General features: G+C 47.2%; 2 protein-coding genes across 15 annotated transcripts in view; one reads left to right on the top strand and one right to left on the bottom strand.

Moving 5' to 3' along the window:
- Nucleotides 1-1385, bottom strand: part of FAM160A2 (family with sequence similarity 160 member A2) — a 23552-nt gene extending 22167 nt beyond the window's left edge. For 7 of the 12 annotated variants that reach the window (XM_038568869.1, XM_038568872.1, XM_038568867.1 and 4 more), the window contains exon 1: nt 1192-1384. The gene's annotated coding sequence lies outside the window, so the exon portion shown is untranslated. Of the gene's footprint in view, nt 1-453; nt 867-1165 lie in introns of those variants that run through there. The other 5 variants (XM_038568868.1, XM_038568870.1, XM_038568863.1 and 2 more) reach the window with 3 other exon arrangements.
- Nucleotides 1386-1528: 143 nt separating this feature from the next.
- Nucleotides 1529-21541, top strand: CNGA4 (cyclic nucleotide gated channel subunit alpha 4). 3 transcript variants are annotated; one of them, XR_005375698.1, is made up of 8 exons: nt 5628-6277; nt 6418-6519; nt 6723-6829; nt 7142-7787; nt 8545-8894; nt 10636-10731; nt 17099-17381; nt 20863-21541. XR_005375698.1 is itself a non-coding variant. In XM_038568874.1 (7 exons), exons 3-7 carry the CDS (start codon nt 6476-6478, stop codon nt 11094-11096), a joined length of 1608 nt encoding a protein of 535 aa, XP_038424802.1. In that variant the 5' UTR covers nt 1529-1682; nt 1977-2103; nt 6418-6475; the 3' UTR covers nt 11097-12201. The 3 variants fall into 3 exon arrangements, 2 of the variants coding, with proteins under 2 accessions (XP_038424802.1, XP_038424801.1); XM_038568874.1 differs by lacking the exons at nt 5628-6277; nt 17099-17381; nt 20863-21541 and adding exons at nt 1529-1682; nt 1977-2103 and having other exon boundaries at nt 10636-12201; XM_038568873.1 differs by lacking the exons at nt 17099-17381; nt 20863-21541 and having other exon boundaries at nt 5629-6277; nt 10636-12201.
- The last annotated feature ends 454 nt before the right edge of the window (nt 21542-21995 follow it).

A 21995-nucleotide genomic window follows, 5' to 3' on the forward strand; every position in this document is an offset into this window, starting at 1 on the left:
TCTATGGTCAACTGCCACTAGAGAGGACAATTTAGTGGTGAAGTGCCATCCCAGCTGTCTGGAACTTATAAAATGTTCATGTGAGTATGGGTTGGCAGGGAGAAAGGGATCTGTAACATACTAATAATAAAGTGAATCCAAAACTGTGTCATGGACAGAGGAATGAGTTGCAAAGGGACAGGAGAAAACTTCTGCGGGCGGTATATGTTCAGTATCTTGAAAGTGGTGACGGTTTCACAGATGTAAACATATGGCAAAACTCATGTACAGGTTACCTATGAGCAGTTTATTGTATATACATTTACCTCAGTGAGGTAGGATTTTTTTTTTTTCTGTGAGAAACTGAGAGCAAACCCATTCTGTTTGAGACCCTAAATATAGTGTTGCATGTAACAAACCACGTGACTTTCACGAAAGTAGAATTAGCTACTGAAAACGGTTAGTCCAACTTACATGACAACCCTCGGAGTCCCGCAGCCAAGCATAGGTGTAGGTGAGGGGCAGCAGGGGAGTAAGGATGCCCAGAAGCAGGTGGAGAGAAAACAAACGAGAGGCTGTCACAGCCAAAAAAAAAAAAAAAAAAACAACTCCATGCGAGGGACCATCTCCAAGTCTGGAGTCCCAAAGAGGAACTTGAGAAACTGGCAGTTTCAGTGATTACTCTGGTTGAAAACTAAGCCTCAAGAAATGATTTTATCATAGTTATTACTGCTCGTGACGCCTTCATTTTTCTGTCCTCGAAAAGCCAAGTGCACGACACTCGCACCCAAGCTGTCCTACTCGGTCTGCAGCTGGGCAGGACCCTGGGCAGGACAGTCCATCCAAGTAGGCTCCGGAGCCAACCTCAACGTTACGGATCCTCGTCCCTTCCCGCACGCCCTACCCTCAACTCCCGCATCCACGCCCCAGCAGCCCGCACGCTCCTGCCTTTGCCCTCTCCTCTCCCCTCCCGCACAGGCCGTACCCTCACTCAGCTCCCAGGGCTGCCCTCACCCCTGCCCACAGGTGCCTCAGCCCCTCCATAGCCGTGTTCACAAGTCCCTTCCCTTGGCCCCTCGAGAAGCACCCCCAGCCCCTCCTCCCTTGCCCGCTCACCCTCCGGCTCTCCCGTGCTCTCCTACCTGAGACACTCACACCGGCCCCTCACCACATGCCAGCCCCTCACCCTGTCCCCTCACAACCAGCAGTCACCAAGTCCGCTGCCGTCTTTCGTCAGCTCCTCAGCCTCTCACGCGCCTCTCCGGGCCCTGCGGCCCATACTTGCCGTTCACTCACAGAACCCCGACCCTGACCAGGCCCGATGGCCGCAGCCCTGCTAGGTGAGCTCAGGCCGCCGCCATCGCTCCTCAGGCGCACCAGCCGCGCCCCGCCCCGCGCCACACGCAACCCGCGCCCCCGCGCACCCCACGTAACCGCCCAGCGACGCACCGCTGGGCAGTGGCGTGCCAGCTCATTGGCTGGACCCGTCCAGAGCCGGAGCGTCGAAGCTTGTTTCCTGGCAACGGCCGAGCGCAGGGGCGGGGCCGCCGACGGCATTCCGAGCAAGGAGCCCCGCCTCTTCCCCGGGCCCCGCCCCCTCGCGCCCTAAACCCCACCCCTCTGAAGGACTCCAGCGTGTCACAGGGAAAGACTGCTGGGGAGGCGGAGGCCCGTAGGGCGGAGGCGGAGCCTGAGGAGGAAAGGTCGAACCGGAGGGCAGAAGGCGGGACCTGAGGGAGGGCCGCGACTCTAAGAGGCAGGGACAGGCCAGGGGCGGGGCTGAGGAGGGAGCTGAGCCCGGGAGACTCCGTGGGGGGCGGAGCCAATGGTCCTGGGCGGTGCTGAGGGTGGAAGAGTGGGCCGGGGGGCGGGGCTAGAGCGAAGGGTGGGCCTGCGGGGAGGAGTCAGGGGGGGGGGGCGGGGCCTATGGAAAAGCTGAGCCCAAGAGAGCGCTGACTGCAAACAGACCAGGTCGTTTTTGCCCCAACTGCGCGCAGGACTTGGACAGTGCCGGGGCGATGACCTCCCCTTCCTAGCTTCCCAACACCCGCTGTCCCGTGATTCGCCTTGGACACCGTCTTGTTCAGTCACTCAAGGAGCAAGGAATAAGCACCCCCACCCCAGGCAAGATTCCAGATCAACTAGAACCCATCTCTGTCCTGCAAGACCTCAGCCCTTTTTTTTTTTAGTTTTTTTTATTGGAGTTCAATTTGCCAACATATAAAATAACACCCAGTGCTCATCCCGTCAAGCGCCCCCCTCAGTGCCCGTCACCCAGTCACCCCCACCCCCCGCCCACCTCCCCTTCCACTATCCCTTGTTCATTTCCCAGAGTTAGGTGTCTCCCATGTTTTGTCACCCTCACTGATATTTTCACTCATTTCCTCTCCTTTCCCTTTATTCCCTTTCACTAATTTTTATATTCCCCAAATGAATGAGACCATATAATGTTTGTCCTTTTCCGATTGACTTATTTCACTCAGCATAATACCCTCCAGGTCCATCCACGTCGAAGCAAATGGTTGGTATTTGTCATTTCTAATGGCTGAGGAATATTCCATTGTATACATAGACCACATATTCTCTTAAGACAGACCATTGCAATATAGTGTAATAATTGCTATCAAAGAGCAGCACTTAGCATGGCTTGTGTGTATGAAGGGAAAGAAGGGCGAAGGGGCTTAGGAAAACCATCAGGAGTAAATGATGTCTGGGGCACCTGGGTGGCTCAGTAGTTGAGCATCTGCCTTTGGCTCAGATCATGATCCCAGGGTCCTGAGATCGAGTCCTGCGTTTGCTTGTCCCTCTGCCTATGTTTCTGCCTCTCTGTGTGTGTCTCTCATGAATAAATAAATAAAATCTTCCCAAAGAAAAATGAGTAAATGATGTCTAGGAACAAGCAAGAATGTGGTAAACTAAGATACAGAGATGAAAGTTTCAGATCAGGTCTGTGATTTATTTCAAAGTATTGTACCAATGTTAACTCCCTGGTTTTGATCACTGTACTCTAGTTATATAAGATGAGAACAAGGGAACATGGCTAAGGAGTTTACAGGAACTTTCTGTACCTTTTTTGCAACTTTCTGCAAGCCTGAAATTAGTTTAAAATAAAAAGCATTTAAAAAGAAGAAATGGAAGTTTCAGCCCAAAGGATCAGTCATACTAAGGCAAGGAAGAATGAACAACAGGTGGGAAGGTGCTCTGGGAACTACAATCAGTACAGCATGCCTGGAGCCTAGACAACATGCAAAGGAAACACAGCAATGAGGCTGAAGACATGGATAAAGGTCAGGAACAGGAGATTTGCATGCCATGTGAAGGAGTTCAGATTTTATCCTTGGGATAGCATAGAACTGTAAAGAATTTTATACATGGTCAAACTGAGAAGGCCCAAACTGAAGTAATAAAGTTACAGAGAAATGGACATGTAGATATTAGAAGGTAGGGCACCAGGGCTTGAGGACTAGATGAATATGAAAGGGAAAAAAATTAAAAACTGATGCTTAGTTTATATAAGTTTATTCACAGGCAAAACTCAACTATGGTATTAGAAGTCAGGCTAGTGATTACACTTGGAAAGCACAGACTGGAAGGGGGCAGAGTAGGGTTCTTGTGAAGGCCACTTACATGGGTGTGTTCACTTCATGAAATTCATCAATCTATATACTTAGGAGATGTGCACTTTTTAATATATATGTTTGTTCTGGTTACTATGCTGCATAACAAATCATCCCAAACTAAGTAGTGTAAAACAACCACCATTTCTTTATGCTCATAGATTCTGGGAATTCAACCAAGATACAGCAAGAATGGTATATCTCTAGTCCATAATGCCTGGGGCCTCCTATAAGACACCTGAATGCCTGGGAGTGACTTGAGGCTGGTGGCTAGAGTTATTTGAGTCTTCTTCACTCTTTTTCACATGTCTGATGTGAACAAGGGCTGGGACAACTCAAAGGCTGAGCTCAGTTGGGACTGCCAAACACAGTACAGAGACACAACTGTTCTTTGTGGCTTGCACTTCTCACAATGTGGCAGCTAGGTTCCAAGAGGGAGTATCCTGACATGGAGCTTCCAAACAATGAGAATTCCCAAGAGAACCAGAAGGAAGTTGCACAGCCTTTTATGATTCAGCCTCAGAAGTCACTCCTGCTATATTCTATTGGCTGACACATTCATAAGGGAGGAGTGTCAAAGAATTTGTGGCCATTTTTAGAAACTGCCACAATGTCATGACATTAATAATAATGAGAGTAATAATAATAAATACTAGTGCTAGATGTTTGGGCTGAAGGCCAGAAGGAGGGATTACAAGAGAAAGAACAGATAAAGGAAAATAGCTCAGTTATAGATCCAATGGGCTAAAGGTGACTGTGGAATATCCAAGGGAGGACATCCAGTGAGCAGTTAGAGGTATAGATCGAGTTCCTGAGAGTCATTAGGTAGGAAAGGAAATCCTTTGGGTGACTAAGATTGGCCAGAGAGAGCTAGGAGCATGGAAAGAGAGAAAGGCCTAGGTCATAGTCCTAAAAAAAACACCAACACAGAAAGGATGGGCAGACTGGCTTACAAAAAGACTGAGAAAAAATAAGTAAAAACCAAGAAACTGTGGTGTCACAGAAGCTGTGGGAAAAGAGGATTTCAAAAAAAAATAAAATGTTGGAGACTATAGACATTTCTTCCATGAAATTCTTCAAAACACATATCTGACCATATTACTTAACTATCCAAAACACTCCACAGGTTCTCCATTGCCTTAAGATAAAACCCTAGCTTTATAAAATGGCTGAGAAAGTTCTCCCTGGGCTGTCCTCAGCCTGCTTCATCTTGCACCACTAGCCCCTCACATTCTCTACAGAAACTATTTGATGTCTCCCAATCACCCTTGTTTTTTAAAGCCTCTATGCACTTTGCCTCTACTGCTTGCTCTTTGTTCTCCCATCTCTAGACCTAACTCCTGTTCATCCTACAGAACCCAGGCTCAGTTGGGACCCTCCTTATAGTGTAATGGCTGTATGTATATCCACCTAACAGAGAAACCCATCAAACTGATATGTAACTGCCTCTCGACCCGATTATTTCCCCTACCAAACTCTGAGTTTCTAGAGGGCAGGGAGTATGTTTCATTCATCTTTTATCCCCAACATTGAGCATAATAGTGGCCTGGTACATACATAGCAGGTATTCTGATTATGACTGAGAAAAGATGATAGAAGTGAAGGGGACATCAGTATGAGGGAGAATTTTTAGGACTTTACTGTTTGTTTTGCTATGGGAGAGATTTAAGCATGCTCATAGAAAGGGGAAAATTAAGAAGGTTGAGGATCTAGATAACATATGAAATAGCTAATGGGATCAGGTACTAGAGGTAATAAGAAAGGAATGAGGGCAAAATCCCCAAAGAAGGGCCCCCATCACACTCATCCAGTAAGATTGAGGTAAGGTGGGGTTGCCTGGGTGACTCAGTTAAGTGTCTGACTGTTGATTTTAGCTCAGGTCATGATCTCAGGGTCAAGAGATCAAGCTCCAAGTTGGGCTCCATGCTCAGAGGGGAGTCTACTTCACATTCTTTCTCTCCCTCAGCCCCTTCTCCTGTTATTCTCTCTCTCTCTCTCTCCCTCTCTCTCTCCAATAAATAAATAAATCGTTTTTTAAAAAAATTGAGATAAGTTGGGTGCAGAAAATGAAAACAGAACTCACATTTGATATGACAAGCGTTCTTTGTCCCAAGAGACTAGTTCAGCACCTGACATAAGTGAGCTATTCTGTAAATAGTTGTTAAATGAATAAATAATGAGGCCCAAGCAGGTAATTTACACAAAGTAAAACAGAATGACTGAGCCTACACTGGCACCCGCTTCTGCTGACTTAGAAGACCCCTAAGTAGTTCAGCTTGGCAGGTGAGAGAAGAAACAAGGCCCAGGCTTACCTCTGAGGTATGCACCCCCACCTCCTCCAGGGACCTCATTAGAGATGTTTAGCTGGGCAAGTGTAAGCCCAGGCCCTGGGAGACAGGGCGGGGCGCTGGAGCCACACCGCCTCTGCCCCTTCAGTAAGGGCTGGCCCTGGTTGTGTTGCTAAGAGCTTCAGAAGTCAGGGAAGAGTCACAGCTGGAGATCAAGGGCAGCCTCTTCAAGGCAGGCAAGCAGGCAAGCAGTAGCCCCCACCTCCTGAAGCCACCCATCAATCAGCAGAGGCCCTGGGTATCTCACATCCAAGCATCAGGCCACAGAAGCATGAACCAGGACAGCAAAGTAAAGACGACGGAGTCCAGCCCCCCTGCCCCACCCAAGGCCAGGTGAGAGATCCCGGTCCCTGTGTCACATCTTTCCACCTAACTGAATGGAGTCTGATTCTTATTGATGCCCCCAGTGACAAACTCAATATTGAATGTCTGGTGAAGAAAATGAAGCACTGCTTCTCCTCTTCTTTCCACAGGAAGTTGCTGCCTGTCCTCGACCCATCTGGGGATCACTACTACTGGTGGCTGAACACGATGGTCTTCCCAGTAATGTATAATCTCATCATCATCGTGTGCAGGTTCGGCAGGGTGCTGAAGGAAGGGTCTTAAGCAGAGATAAGAGCTCAAGAGTCAGGCCAAGGAAAGGGGCAGGCCCTTGGTCAGGACCCAAGGGAGAGGCAGCATGGTAGAGAGGACCCAGGGCAAAGTGCTGAGTGCCTTGGGGAGATTGCATTACACAGAGGGTGTTCTTGAGCCAACCTTTTCTATCCCTGACATACAGAGCCTGCTTTCCTGATTTGCAACACAGTTATCTGGTGGCCTGGTTAGTGCTGGACTACACAAGTGACCTGCTATACCTACTGGACATCGTGGTGCGCTTTCACACAGGTCAGTGAGCCCAAGGCTGACCCTTTGTCCCATGTTACCTTCCTAAAGATGGTCTTTGAGGCACAAGGAAGTGACCCCCTCCCTGATAGCAGTTTTGCATGCCTCCATGCTCACAACACCCCTATGCCCATCCCAGAAACCCTGGAGCAAGTTTATGTCCATCCCTATCCTGTCCCCGTGTCTGTCTCCCTGTCTTACGGTGGCCCACCCACACTCAGCCTTATTAGTGAGGTAAGCGGTGCCTTGACTCAGCCCCATACCTCACCCCATCTCATGGCTGATCCCAGCCTGTCTCCACCTCCTCCTCCCCAGGATTCTTGGACCAGGGCATCCTGGTGGTGGACAAAGGCAGGATTTCAAGTCGCTACGTTCGCACTTGGAGCTTCTTCTTGGACCTGGCTTCCCTGATGCCCACAGACTTGGCCTTCCTGCGTCTGGGCCCACACACTCCTACAGTGAGGCTGAACCGCTTCCTGCGTGCGCCCCGCCTCTTTGAGGCCTTTGACCGCACAGAGACCCGCACAGCTTATCCAAACGCCTTTCGCATCACCAAGCTGATGCTTTACATTTTTGTTGTTATCCATTGGAACAGCTGTCTATATTTTGCCCTGTCCCGGTACCTGGGCTTCGGGCGTGATGCCTGGGTGTACCCTGACCCCGCACAGCCTGGCTTTGAGCGTCTGCGGCGCCAGTACCTCTATAGCTTTTACTTCTCCACGCTGATCTTGACCACTGTGGGTGATACGCCGCTGCCAGCGCGGGAGGAGGAGTACCTCTTCATGGTGGGCGACTTCCTACTGGCTGTCATGGGTTTTGCCACCATCATGGGTAGCATGAGCTCTGTCATCTACAACATGAACACTGCAGATGCAGCTTTCTATCCAGACCATGCACTGGTGAAGAAGTACATGAAGCAGCAGCATGTCAATCGCCGACTGGAGCGGCGAGTTATTGACTGGTGAGGATGCTGGGGTCCCAGACCAGAACAGGGAGAGGTGTCCTGGATAAAGCCTGAGAAAGGTGGCTGGGTCCTTACTGCCTAGCAGGCCAGGCAGGGCAACTAAAGCATGGCATTCATTGAGAGGTTCACTGGGCAGGGCTTAGAAAAGAATGTCTTCCACTAGTTGCATCTGGACTTAGGGGACTGGGTTGGATAAGAGATTATAGGGAGAGGAACTCATACACAAGGAAGGATAACCTGGAATAAAAACTGCCACTGCCTGGTAGGGCTCAGAAGTCCCTGGAAGGGCTAAAGGGAGAAGAGCAAGACTTGCCAGAGGATGGCCAACAAAATGGTTGACTATGTCATAGTTGTCCATATTATGGGATAAACAAAAGGAAATGTCAGCAAGTAGAGGAACTCAAGCAGGGGGCCGTTAAATACAGGGTTTGGTGATTGAAGTAGGTAGCAGTGGGATGGTACAAGGCATCACTGAATGGTGGGTGGGGTAAAGTTTGACCGTAGGTAAAAGGTATCTTATTCATTGTCGACTGGAGGCTTTCAGGCCCTGGGTAAGGGAAAAGAGGTCAAAACATATCTGTGTAGTGACCCTGGAGTGAAGATATTCATCAGCCAACTGTCAAGTATTCCCATGACCCCTGTGAGATCTCAGTGTGACTGGGCCCTTGGCTGAGGCTTAGCTGAATCCTAACGGAAGGAATAGAGTTAGGCATCTAAGGAGCTGGTGAAGAACAATTGCTGCCCTTGTCCCCAGGTACCAGCACTTGCAGATCAACAAGAAGATGACCAACGAGGTAGCCATCTTACAGCACTTGCCTGAGCGGTTGCGGGCAGAAGTGGCTGTATCTGTACACTTGTCTACTCTGAGTCGGGTGCAGATCTTCCAGAACTGTGAGGCCAGCCTGCTAGAGGAGCTGGTACTGAAGCTGCAGCCCCAGACTTATTCGCCGGGAGAATATGTCTGCCGCAAGGGGGACATTGGCCGGGAGATGTACATCATCCGTGAGGGTCAGTTGGCTGTGGTGGCAGATGATGGCGTCACACAGTATGCTGTGCTTGGTGCAGGGCTCTACTTTGGGGAGATCAGCATCATCAACATCAAAGGTAGGCACCCCAGTGTTTGTTCCAGGACAGGGCTGGGAGGGGACAGCAGAACCCTGCACTGACACTAAGTGGTACTCCAGGGCCTACAGATTAAGGAAACCTGCCCCCTTGCCTGAGTCACTAGAAAAGCAGGACACAGAGGGTCTGTACCCTGAGAAGAAGCCGAGCCAAGGTTAGCATACAAGGTGGATCCTTGGAAAGAGGAAGTAGATCTGCTCTGTGGCTGTCAACCCAAGGCACCAACAGACCAGTGGAAAGTGACAGAGATGATATTTATTGCCACACTCACCACTTGCCATGTTCAAAGTGCTTCACAAGTACCAACTCACTAAATTCTCACAGTAACTCAGGTAGGTACCATTACCTGTATTTTAAATGTAAGGAAATAGGGGTACAGAGATGTTTGGGAAACTGTCCAAGGCCATTGAGATAATAAGTACACACACTTGGAGTCAGTACAAGAAACTTTCTCACAGCCAGATGGAAAGGAGGTTAGAAGGAAGGCATTGCCGTTCTCTCCACCAACTCCAGGCCAGGCCAAGTACTAAGCGCTGACACGCCGATTCCTTTTATCCACCTGCGCAGTAGGTGTCGGTATGCCTAAACACAAGCAAAGACACTGAGGCCCCAGGAGATGGGGGGACATGGCAAGGAGTGAGTGCGCTGTCACTGACTGAAGCCACGGGGCTGTCAGCCTGGGGATTGCACTCTCTAATTGTGCCAAGGGCCTCACATCTGGCCTCCAAGGACCCTTCAAGCTCCATTTCCTGGATGCGGTCAGCTGCTGTCTACCTGGTTTTGGACAAGTCATTTCCCTTTATTAGGCCTCAGTTTTCTCATCTATCCAATAGGGGATGATATCAAAAACCCAAAGGGCAAAAAATAAATAAATAAATAAATAAATAAAAATAAAAAAAATAAAAAAATAAAAAAATAAAAAAAAAACCCAAAGGGCTATTTGTGAGGATTAAATGAGTTCTATGGATAAGGCATCAGCACAGTGTCTAAAGCATAGCAAGTGTTCACAAAGGGTAGTTCCTCTGAGCTTTGCAGCATTCGGCCTAACGTATCTTCCCCGCAACCCCTCACCAATACCTTCCTAAAAATGTGAATACAGCTCCCTTGCTCAAAATATTTCAGTACTTTCCCACTGCCCTCAGAATAAGGTGTAAACTCCCTGTAGTGGTTTACCACACCCAGTGTGCCCTGCTCTCCCTTCCTCTTTCCATTCTCTTCACACTTTGTACTTCAGCCCCTCTGGACTGCTTACAGTTTGCTGCAGCCACCTGTCTCCTACCTACATCTCCCTCTGCTCATACTCCTCCCTCTGCCTGGATATCTCTTCCCTCCCCCAGCCCTCCCCCTCTGACCCCTGCTCAGTCAGACATCACTCCCTCTAGGCTTCCTCAAAGCTTCTGCCAGCTTGTCAGGGACTCTTTACCAGTCTTCCCACAGCATTGGATGCACACCTCTACACTGCACCAGCTATATACTGTTTTGTTACTATTCCTATCCCATTAGATGTCTAACACCTCTAGACTGAATTCTTGCAGGCACATCACTATTACCCACCCATCTCAGGGCCTGGTCCCCAGTAAACGAGTAAATGAAAGAATTAATAAAGCAGAAAGAGAAGCCTGAAAGCACAAATACGGAGGTAGGGGTCCTGGTTCAGGAATGAAAAACCCCTGACACCTATCCTAATTAACTGTCCTGCCATGTGTCTGCCCATGGGCCACAGGAAACATGTCTGGGAACCGCCGCACAGCCAACATCAAGAGTCTAGGTTATTCAGACCTGTTTTGCCTGAGCAAGGAGGACCTGCGTGAAGTCCTGAGTGAATATCCAAAGGCCCAGGTTGTCATGGAAGAAAAGGGCCGTGAGATCCTGCTCAAAATGAACAAGTTGGATGTAAATGCTGAGGCAGCTGAGATTGCCCTACAGGAAGCCACAGAGTCTCGACTACGAGGCCTCGACCAGCAACTTGATGATCTACAGACCAAATTTGCTCGCCTCCTTGCTGAGTTGGAATCTAGTGCACTCAAGATCGCTTATCGCATTGAACGGCTAGAGTGGCAGACTCGAGAGTGGCCAATGCCTGAGGAAATGGCTGAAGCTGATGATGAGGGCGAGCCTGGGGAGGGAACTTCCCAGGGTGGAAAAGGCAGGACTGGCCAGGAGGGACTCCCAGACCCAGAGTGACCCATTCCTATCCCTAGGACCCCTACTTCCAAGGGAATCCAGAGTTGTAGGAAAGCCTGCCGGCAGAAATTCTGCTATCCTGTCTGCTAGGTTCAGAGATGGGAATGAATTGGGGGTATAAATGCTCACCTAGAGATATAGGAGTATAGCACCCATTCGCATCCCACTCCCCAGCGCACCCATACACACATAGACACACCCATATACACATAGACACACAGACACACACATAGACACACAGTTGCATATACACATATTGCACTCAAGACTGCATTCCATATAAAATACTCTCGAGTTCCCATTTTCAGAACACATATGCTTTCTCACAAACATAGGTATGTCTTATACCCACATAATACATATGCATTCATGCACCTCATAAAGACCCATATACTGAGACACACACCAATAGACACACAAATGCCCTCCACAGGTGTGCACACCCTTGTGAACACACAGAAACACACCCAGAGCCCTTTTCTTTACAGATATCCTTTAAATGCCTCTCACAAGGGAGTTCACAAATGTAGCCTGCAAGTTGCACTTCAATAAAGTATTTGCCTCCTCATTAAGCATTTTTGGGAGTGACAGGAAAAGGCAAAGCCAATAGAGGGCCAGGATGAATTCTGTCTGAATTCTGAGTCACCCGGAAAAAAGAGCATGTGCTGTGTAGTAGTTGGTAGATTTGATTCAACAGGGGCCTGGGATACATGATAAATTGAGAATCAGTGCTGAGCCAAGGCAAAGCAGGATCATGAATCACATGATGTAAGTGTGCACATGCTCTCATAGATAATAGTCACATATACACACTGACCATTATATTTCATTCCAGAGTATGTATCTTTAACTTTGTGAACTCTGAGTGATTTGACCTAGCTTAGTGGACCAGAGTAGACACCTCTTCTCCTTCTTCCTTCCTCTGGCCCAGTCCTGGAGCCTGAGGGCAGAATAGAGCTACTTCATGTTCAGGACTGATTTCACAGGGAGGATAGTTCACAGGGCCACTCACCTAGCCCTGCTCTACTCTGTCAGTTGTTGGAGCTGGCTTTGGTGCTGGCAGAAATCCAACCGTCCCTCTATATGGTATTTTTACTTTTTTACTTTTGGGGGTTTACTTTTTTTTTTTTACTCTTTGGGTTTTTTTTAAAGATTTTATTTATTTATTCATAGAGACACGGAGAGAGAGAGAGGCAGAGACACAGGCAGAGGGAGAAGCAGGCTCCATGCAGGGAGACTGACGTGGGACTCAATCCTGGGTCTTCAGGATCAGGCCCTGAACTGAAGGTGGCGGTAAACCGCTGAGCCACCCAGGCTGTCCTATATGGTATTTTATAATACAGAGCGGCAGATAGGGACTAGGTGGAGTAGAACATCATGATTGGAAACCACTGGAGATTAGTGTTTGGGGAGTTTTTAAGTAACTGTGGCATACTTGGACAGAGGTCTGCAGACTTGGGGCAGAGAGAGTGTCATGGGGTCTCTGGGGGGAATCTCCAGATCATAACCACCCTAGTCACAACTTGAGCTCCTCCAGGGCCTGGCCAGTCTTTGGTCTAAGCTGTGCCAGGTGGTGTTTTAAAACGTACCTTGGATTTAATTCATCAGTATGACTGAGTGATGACACATAGCGGTCAATGCCACTGAAAGAAGAATTTATTACTTACAGTCCCCAAGAGGAAGGGGCACACCACCATGCAGGGCCACCCAGGGAAGCACCAGGGTGATGAGAAAGCAGAAGGAGCAAGGGAAAAAAAATGGGCAAAAAACTCTTTTTGCTAGTTCTGGAAAGTTTTTAGGTGGGGACATCCACTTCCTGGGCAGGAAGATTTGGGAGCTTATGGTTGGATAGCTAGTAATACAATTTTCAAAAACCCGTGAAAGTGAGACCACAGATCAGGTTGGCCCATGATTACAGAATATCAAGAATTATTATTACAGGTAGTACAAGAGAATGGAGGGTAGGGCCCTTAGTGCTGACAGGGCAGGAGGTGTGGGAGTATCTGCTGATGTTTAGTCATGGAGACATTCCCTCAGAACTGTTGGTGTCCTCAAAACTGAACAACCTTTTGAATATAGTGGATGCAGATAACACAGATGCACCCAGACATGAGAGACTTGGAACAAAACTTTCTCACAGAACCATAGGAACTGAGGCTGTGGCTGGAGTCCAGGTGTCAGAAGGCACTACAAGTCATTGCATTAATTCTTTTAAAAATATGGGGTTATTTGTCATCTCTTCCTCACAAAATATGAAGGCTGGCACTAAGTCTATCTTGTTCATCTCTGTATCTTCAGGGCCAAAACTGTCCCTGACACATAGTATGTCCTCAACTATGTACTTGACAACCAAAGAGATGGGAGTTGAAACAGATAAAGACCCAAAGTTGGAGAAAGATGTATGTCGATTTCTTAAGAGATGTACCTACCGTCTCTGCCCTCAAACTGTGTTGAGCTAGAATGGGTGGATATCTTATACAGGCCATTTTTGTGTACCTGATGGATTTAGGGAGCTGAGAATAAGCTTTCCATTGACACACTACAATGTGCACACTTGTCCCAAGAGAAGGAAGGCTCTCTTAGAACAGGTGGCTCCTACCACCCCCCATAGAATCCTGTCTACAGCACGAGGAGGGTGGTAACTGACCATCTTTCCTGTCCCAGATGGAGAAACAAAACTCTTCTGGGGCCAGATGTGCATCTAGCTCTGCCTCTGCTATTTCAGGATGCGGAGGGTTCCTCAGGGTGGAACCACCATGCCAAAAGACATCTTGAATATCAGCAATTCCAAGCTGGCATCCTCTATTGCTGGAGTGATTTCCATCACTGCATGACAGACACTGTTTTGACAACTTGGGATCAAACTGGGTTGAATTAGGTCACAACAGACAGAATATTAATATTAGTTACTGTGTATTAGATACCAGGGTAAGAGTATATGTGGCAGGAAACTTTATTGAGATACTCATTTGGGTTTTGTCCATTTCATCCTTCCTCCCATCATAAGAAAGTATCAAAGTCCTTGTATCCTCTAGACTTAAAGCTTTTTTTTTAAGTAGGCCCCACGCCTAGCATTGAGCCAATTGTGGTCCTCGAACTCACAACCCCAAGTTGAAGACCTGAGCTGAGACCTAGAGTCGAATGCTTAGCCAAATAAGCCACCCGGATGCCCCAAAACTTGTTGAATTACAGAGTCAAAAATAGAGATTTTCAGAAACTCCCTGCCATATCTTTTGTTGGTGACAACCAGGATTCTAGGTGAATTGTGCCCAATTGTCTGTGAGACCTTTAGAGTTGAAGAAGCAGGAGCTTCTGAGCCTAAAGAGAGGGGATTCCCCAAGACTAAGAAAAGGAATGGGATTCTTGAGCATTATATTAGTTTTCTTTTGCTGCTATAACATGTTACCATGAGTTGAACAGCTTCAAACAACACTTGTTTATATTTCAAAATTCTGGGAGTCAGAAATTCTGGCACAGTGTGGCTCAACTAGGCCCTCTGTTCAGGACCTCCAAGGCCAAAATCAAGGTGTTGGGTGAGCTGGTCTCTTTTCTGGAGGCTCTGGGAAAGAATCTGCTTCCTGGATCACTGAGGTTATTAGCAGAATACAATTCCTTTTTGGTTGTAAAACTGAGACCTGTTTCTTTGACACATGGCCCCTTCATCTTCAAGCCAACAAAGTTGTTCTTGTAAAACTTCCTCACTCTTCAAATCTCTTACTTCCCCTTCTATTGCAAGGCTGAGAAAGATGTCTGTTTTTTAGAGCTCATATGGTTAGACTAGGTCCACCTAGATAATCTAGGATAATCTCTCTAATTTAAGGTCAGCTGATTATTAATCTTATTTACACCCACAAAGTCCTTTTTTGCCATAAGCCAGGAGTAACACCAGAGGACAAGGAAAGGGAAGCCAAAATTCCACCTATCACAGGGTTTCTGGGGAGGAAAACACCCTGGACCCCACTTTCACAGGGGCCCAGAATAAGGAACAATACAAACTGAGTCCTTGAAACTGGAGAAAGATTACACTGGCTCAGTGGCCCTGGAGCCTCAAAGCAGCACCACCTAGAGGGAACACAGCCTTGAGCAAGGTGCATTCTCTGTATAACCCAGTACGGTCTCTAAGCCCAGGCCTTCCTCTCCCCCAAAGATTCTGTCCAACAGAAAACCCACAGAGACTTTTTGCAAGAAGCTAAACTGTGGGAAAAGAGAGTGGAAAAGAAAGCCAGAAAACACAAAGTGAGATTAAAGCTTCCATAAGCTGGGTGGTTAAAAGCTTAGATGAGAATTGTCTGATTTGGGGAATCAAGGAAAGATTCAGTTTTTTTTTTTTACATACTATTATGGAATCATTTGTAACTGCTATCTCATACATTACCTCATTATCTCTTATAACAACGTTAGGAAGCTTAAATTATTATTAGGCTTGTTTTTCCAGATCAGGAAACTGAAGTCCATAGAGCAACTAAAAATATTAGATATGACTTATTGAGAAGCTATTATATTCCAGGTCCTGGATGAAGTGCATTGTCTCAACTAATCCGCACAACTACATGAGAAAGATGAGACTACTTCCACCTCTTAAAATGAGGAAACCAAGGCTCTGGGAGATCAGAAAATCTGCCCAATATCACAGGGGTCCCAAATCACATGGAATACAAAACCTAGGTCTGCCTTACTGTTTCCTTTAGGGAGATAAGTAAAGGGACCACCTCAGCTGAGACTGAGGCCAGGCAAGCTCCTACCTTTCTTAAGAATGACTACTGCGAGCAGTAGCAGTATTGGGGGTAACCAAGAGAGAAGAAGCCAGTAGTGTGGAGCAAAGCTTGTGAATCACCAACAAGCCTGCCCAATGTGCCGAAGTGTTGGTATCAGGGCTGCAGCCAAAGACAAAGGACCACCCAGTGCTCTGGAGAAGAGCACAGCTCTCGCATCTGCACACATGGAGCTGTGGGAGGAGGGCAGAACTTTTGGAGTGGCTGCTAGATTCCCTCAAGGGTGAGCTGTAATTCTCCTATACGAACGGTCCAAGGACCTGCTCCTGAGAGCCCAGAGGCTTCTTGCTTAGCGCTTGTCTCTCCCACAGAATCTAGGCCTCACCCACTTCTTTCCTGGGATCATGACCTCAGGGCACCTTGGCCTGGCTAAGATTTGAAATGTGCACTCCTCCTCAACATTCCCAGTTAGCTACACCCACACCCACCCACCCCACCCACACACACACAGAGGCTTCTTCAGCCTCCCCACTTTATCTTTTTCTTTCTGAGAGCTTGGCTGCTCGCCCAAAAGACAGATGGAAATTAAGTATCAAGCTTGGGAGGAAATCAGATTCATAGGGAAAAGGGCCATCCAACCCAAGGAAAGATCTGGTGCAAACACTAGGTGCCAGGAGCAGAAGGCAAGGTGGGTGGATTCGAGCTTGAGGCTGAAGCTAGGGTTTGGCCTGAATCTCTGATCAGAGAAGGATGGTTAAGCCGAGTTAGAGCTGGGGTCAGAGTCAAGGCTTAAGACAGGACAAGTATTAGGCTGGCCTAAAAGCACAACAGATGGGAAAGAGCTTGGAACCAATCCAAGTCAGATTTTAGTTCTGAAATATCAATTACTTGCTGGGGGACTCAGCCTCCTGCACAATCGTTTAGTGTTGTTGAAAGAAATGCTTGGAGAATTAAAATGTAAATGAGATAATGACTGTAAACTTCCTGCTGATGCCTGACAAATAGCAAGTGCTTAATAATGAACAGTGGCTATGATGATTATTCCTACCCCTCTAGCAGAGGCAAGGGGGGCACAAGTTGTCTGGCCCAGCTCAGCCCGGGGCCTCTGGCCTGTACTGGCAATGCCAGGTCTGGACAGCAGAGGGCGCAGGGCTCCCCTTCCCTCCCTCCTTCTACCTCCTGCCCTGGCCTCCTAAAGCTGGCAGAACTAGAATCTTAGGGACAGAGAAATGGGATCTTAGGGACAGAATTGTGGTCTTAACTGGTTTGTTAAAACTCTTGATTTTTTAGCAAAGCCTAAGATGCAGCAGTGATGATGCCAAAAGCCGTTACAGACGAAGTTGTGCCAGGGCAGACGCTGAGGCAGCCCTGCTAGGGGCCGCCCTACTGAATGGCTGAGAACATTCAGGATGCCCTCTCCTACAGGGTGGAAAATCCTCGTGCTTTTCATCAAACACGCATGGGCCCTCTCTGTGTCTGGCATTGTCATTCCAGTTTGAGTATCTTCGCTTGTTGTCCTCAACCTTGCTGTTCACCAACAGGTGTCCGAGGGCCCCACCAGTTAATAACTCAGGTGTGTTCATAGAAGCCCTCTCTCTGGTGAGTGAGCCTTCCTGTGGCTTTTTTTAGCTTTCAAATGAGGCCCTGACCCAAGAGATTCAGGCCCCTCTTGGCCTACTCACGAGAGCCCATGTCTGAAGCCAAGTGTAACCATCAGTGAGAGCCAGCCCCTGTGTGTGCGCTCTGCTCTCCCTAGGACAAGCCCCGGGCTCCAGAAGGGGATACTTTCTGTCATTTCTTTCCTCTGACCAACATCTCTGCCTCCTCTGGCTCCAGTCCGTCTGTCTTCTCTGCCTGTTCCCTCTTTAATTATCCCAAGAGAAGAGCCTCCTACGTGGGCAGGGAGTGTGTGGGCAGCAGCACAGCACAGAAACATATCTGCACATCACAGAAATGCAGACAAGAGAAGGCCTTGAAAGATGTGGAGAGAAGGCAACTTAATGAGCCACAGAGGGAGGGACTGAGCCAGTGGGTGAGTGGGCATCTCAAGGACTAATCTGTGACTGGTTCCGCTCCTAGCACTGGATCCCAGCTTGGGGGAGGGGGTGTGTGCAGTGTGTGTCAAAGCCAGAGGTGCTGGAGGCAGACCTATCCCACCACCCTCACACCACTCTGTGTGTGAATACTGGGTTTCCTGGGTAAAAGCACTGATAAATTTTGTGGGCCTGCAAGATCCCTAGAATAAGCAATACCTTATAAAGCTGGTTATCGGACTGTACATTAGGCTCTATATTCTCCTCTCTTTAGTTGTTTCCCCAGAACATTTACTGAAGTGTTGTTTAAACGTTCCCCTCTTATCTCAATTGTGATACAGAATATTGAAAGAAGGATCATGTGCCCACACTTGAGCCAGTGTGGCAGTAGCTAGGTGATCGAGACTTCCCCAAGGGAAAGGTAAATTATTCTAGCTATAAGAGTCAAACTAGGTGGGCCAGCACTCCCCTTCAAAATACACACACACACACACACACACACACACAGAAACCAAAAAACCTGACAACCTTGGCAGATCAAGGCTTGAGTCACAATAGCAACTTCCCTCAGAACTGATCTTGGCCCTATGTCAGGACATCTTCCACTTGCTTCCTTGACCTCTTAGGTTTCTGACTTGTTCTGGGATAAGGGTCAAGGACTCTTTCCTCTTGGCACCCATGTTGAGTTTGCAGTTCCCTCCTTGCTCTGATCCTGAGCAATCCCAATCTCCCTAAATGCTGACTTAATCCCTGGCATAGATGGAATTTCCCGGTTTTGAGAAATGAACTTCCACCCTCTCGGCACCTCATTTTCATACCCTCCTCTGCACACTTTATTCTCCCTTCTCCACTCTGCCTATCCCTTGGAAGTGTTTTTTTTTTTTTTTTCCTCTAATGAACCATCTTCTTGAAACAATCTATATTCACCACCTCTCCATCACCCATCTGCATTTAGAGGGGACAGTATGAGCGAGGTACAAGGGTGATGAACAACATGGAACACACCATGAAACTATAAGCAATTCAAGGTTCTTTGAGGATAAAGACAGCAAACAAGTAATGAGAATAGTGTAGAGAGTGGTTTGAGAACCTGTTGGAGGAAATGGCAGGAGCCAGAGCCTTGGAATACAGGCAAGCAAAAGGACAATTATAAGACCTGTTTTGGGGATTCCTGGGTGGCTCAGTGGTCTAGTGCCTGCCTTCGGCCTGGGGCATGATCCTGGAGTCCCAGGATCGAGTCCCACATCTGGCTCTTTGCATGGAGCCTGCTTCTCCCTCTGCCTGTGTCTCTGCCTCTCTCTCTCTCTCTCTCTCATGAATAAATTAAAAAATAAATAATATAAAAATTAAAAAATAAAACCTGTCATTGTAAGAATTACCATAACAAGAGGTACAAGGTGTTACAGAAGACCATAGGAGAGGTGCCTAACTCCGGAAAGCTTCTCAGAGAATTTTCATCCTCAGTAACCATCTTTCAACATCAGCTTCTTTGGACACTCTCCCAAGTCCCATGTTAACTAAAGACAGCAATCCTCTAAGGATGGTACACCCTCTACAGAAAGGCGTGGCTCCTCTTCCTTTCACAACTCAGATTTGGTACACAGATTTGGGGCCCTCTGCACTCACTGATGCAGCTGCTTCACTCTCAATACACCCCTGCTCCTCGTCACTCCTCGATATGTTTTTTGCACTACTCTCTTTCCTTTTTCACTGCTGACAACTCCAACTTTCTGAAGCCGACTTATTTATTACTCATGCTAGACTTTGTTTCTTACTTCATAGTTCTGTCTTTTCAACGTCCCGCTAAGATTTCATGGCCCATCATTGTGCCTTGGTCCCTTTGCTTTTCCATCCCACCCAACTGGCAAAATCTCAACTTTGGATGAACCGAACAATCAACATTCTTCATGCTTGCATCCCTCTGAGCTCTGCTGGAAAAACTGATACCACTAGAAATTCAGTCATTAACTCTTAGGTCGGTCCTCAATACTTTCCCAGTTATCTTATTATATTCCTCCAGCGTCTATTTCTCCTTTCCCATTTTATACAGGTTTCCTAAACCACCTTGACTACTAGAATTTCAGTCCTCTCCACACACACACACACACACACACACACACACACCCATACATACACCACTCACTGATAACCAGATCTCCAACTCCACAGAGAAAATAGAAAAATATAAGACAGCAGCTCCCATTAAATCTATGCATCTACTATGTTAATTAAGATGCAGAACAAGTTGTTATGGCAAGAAGAGAAAATATGTAGGGCCTTAAGATTGCAGTTTCTTTTTCATACAAGAAAACATGGGGTAGTAAAATGGCTTGAGTATAGGAGACCCAGGCTCCTACCATCTTATCACTCTGCCATCCCTAGTGTGTCACCCTCATGGCATGACTGAAGATGGCTTGCCCTCACATTCACATTCAACCTACAGGAAAGGACAATGAGGAAGAAGCAGTCCACTCCTCTCCTGTAAAAGCTTGATCTTGAAGCTGTACTTATAACTTTTGCCCACAACCACTGTCCAGAACGTGGTCATAAAGCCACACTTAGCTGCATGGTGTCTAGAAAATAATAATTGTTAGCTGGTTGGCAGTGACTTATTTTCCATCTATGATTATTCTCTTCTAACTTCCTCTTACAATTGAGTCTTTACCCCTATTGAAAGATAGAACCTTCCACATGTGCTGTGGATTCCATACCTCCCCTGCCTTCTTAGAAATCTTGCATTAGAAATTAACTTCTCATTCTCTCTCCTCCCCTTCCTTTCTCTCTCCGTTTCTCTCCTCTTCTCCTTCTCCCTCATCCTTCTTTCTCTTTTATTAGTTTTCCTTTCTTTTTTATGATGGCTGTTCCCCTTCTTTTCCTCCCACCTCTCTGTCTACTACTCTTGGTCTCTTTCCCAGGCCGGACTTTCTCAATTCAACCTTTAAATACGGTTTTTTCCCAGACTTCTGACCTGGCTTCTCATTTCTTCTTATTTAACACACTATCATTTTTTTTTTTTTTAAGAACACAATGAATCGCTTTTATTTCCGTATGCATCCACATCTCAGCATTTAGTGGTCCTGAACAGAAAAGTGGAAAAATGCAGCAATTTGCCAGGAAGTCAAGCCCGCCAATTTCGGGGATCTGCTGTGCACACTGAGTTCTTTCTCGATCCCTGCTGAGGACCATGAGACGCAGCAGCACCAAAACCAAAGTATGCACCAAATCCAAGGTTCTTTTCGTTCCAGTTGTCAGATTCCAAACTAGACCCAAATGGATTGTAAGATGACCACATGAGAACCCTGTTTAAAACTTCTTCAATTGTTAAAAGCAAAAGCAATTACAGGAAAAGAAAACAATTCATTCAGAGGGATCGTGTGTGCTTACAAGTGTCTTCTGTGGCCTTTCTCCAAGTTTTACCACTAAGCACTTTGAGAGCTGGCAGGTCTGAATACCCCTGGTGACTGTTCTTTTCACTTTATCAAAACCTGAGCTAAAAAACGGCATCAGCTGATGATGACTGCAGAGGGTGGCAGGGCTGAGGACCCAATATTCATTCCCAGGCTGGTGGAGAGTGAGTAAATGTGGTTCCAAACTAAATGAGGGAAGTCAGAGACTCTTTCCAACCTTACCTGATGGCTTCTGGCCAAAGCAAGGAAGTATTGGGTTGTGAGGGTGCAAAAAGGGACTTGAGGAGGAAGGAAAAAGCACCCCTCGATTAAGGTGGGGGAGAAGATATGGGGAAAGCCCTGAATCCCTCACCAAAGGCCAATTTCAGAGGGGAGCAGAGGGGAGCAGAGGGGGTTACAAATCTATGCTTCGGCCGAGGGATTAACACACTATCATTAATTCTATGGTTTGCATTATTTCCTATGCAACCTGTATATTCAGCTTCCTACTGGAATTCCTACTTAGATGTCTAATAAGCATCTGAAACTTACCATGTCCAAAATGGAACAGATTCGCTGGTGGGAGTTGCTGTCTGATAGTTACTATTTTCTCTGTGAAGTGGGAGGACCGGGTTATTTATTGTGAGTGAAGGATGGTATATGAGCATGGAGGGGTGGGGAGAGGACATGAGAGATTTTACGAGCCCAAAAACATTGGAAAAAAATATTGTGTAAAATGAGAGAAAGAAGGTAGTCAGAGAAACTCAG

Source organism: Canis lupus, chromosome 21 (genome assembly GCF_011100685.1).
Source record: "Canis lupus familiaris isolate Mischka breed German Shepherd chromosome 21, alternate assembly UU_Cfam_GSD_1.0, whole genome shotgun sequence".
Classification (NCBI taxonomy): Eukaryota; Metazoa; Chordata; class Mammalia; order Carnivora; family Canidae; genus Canis; species Canis lupus.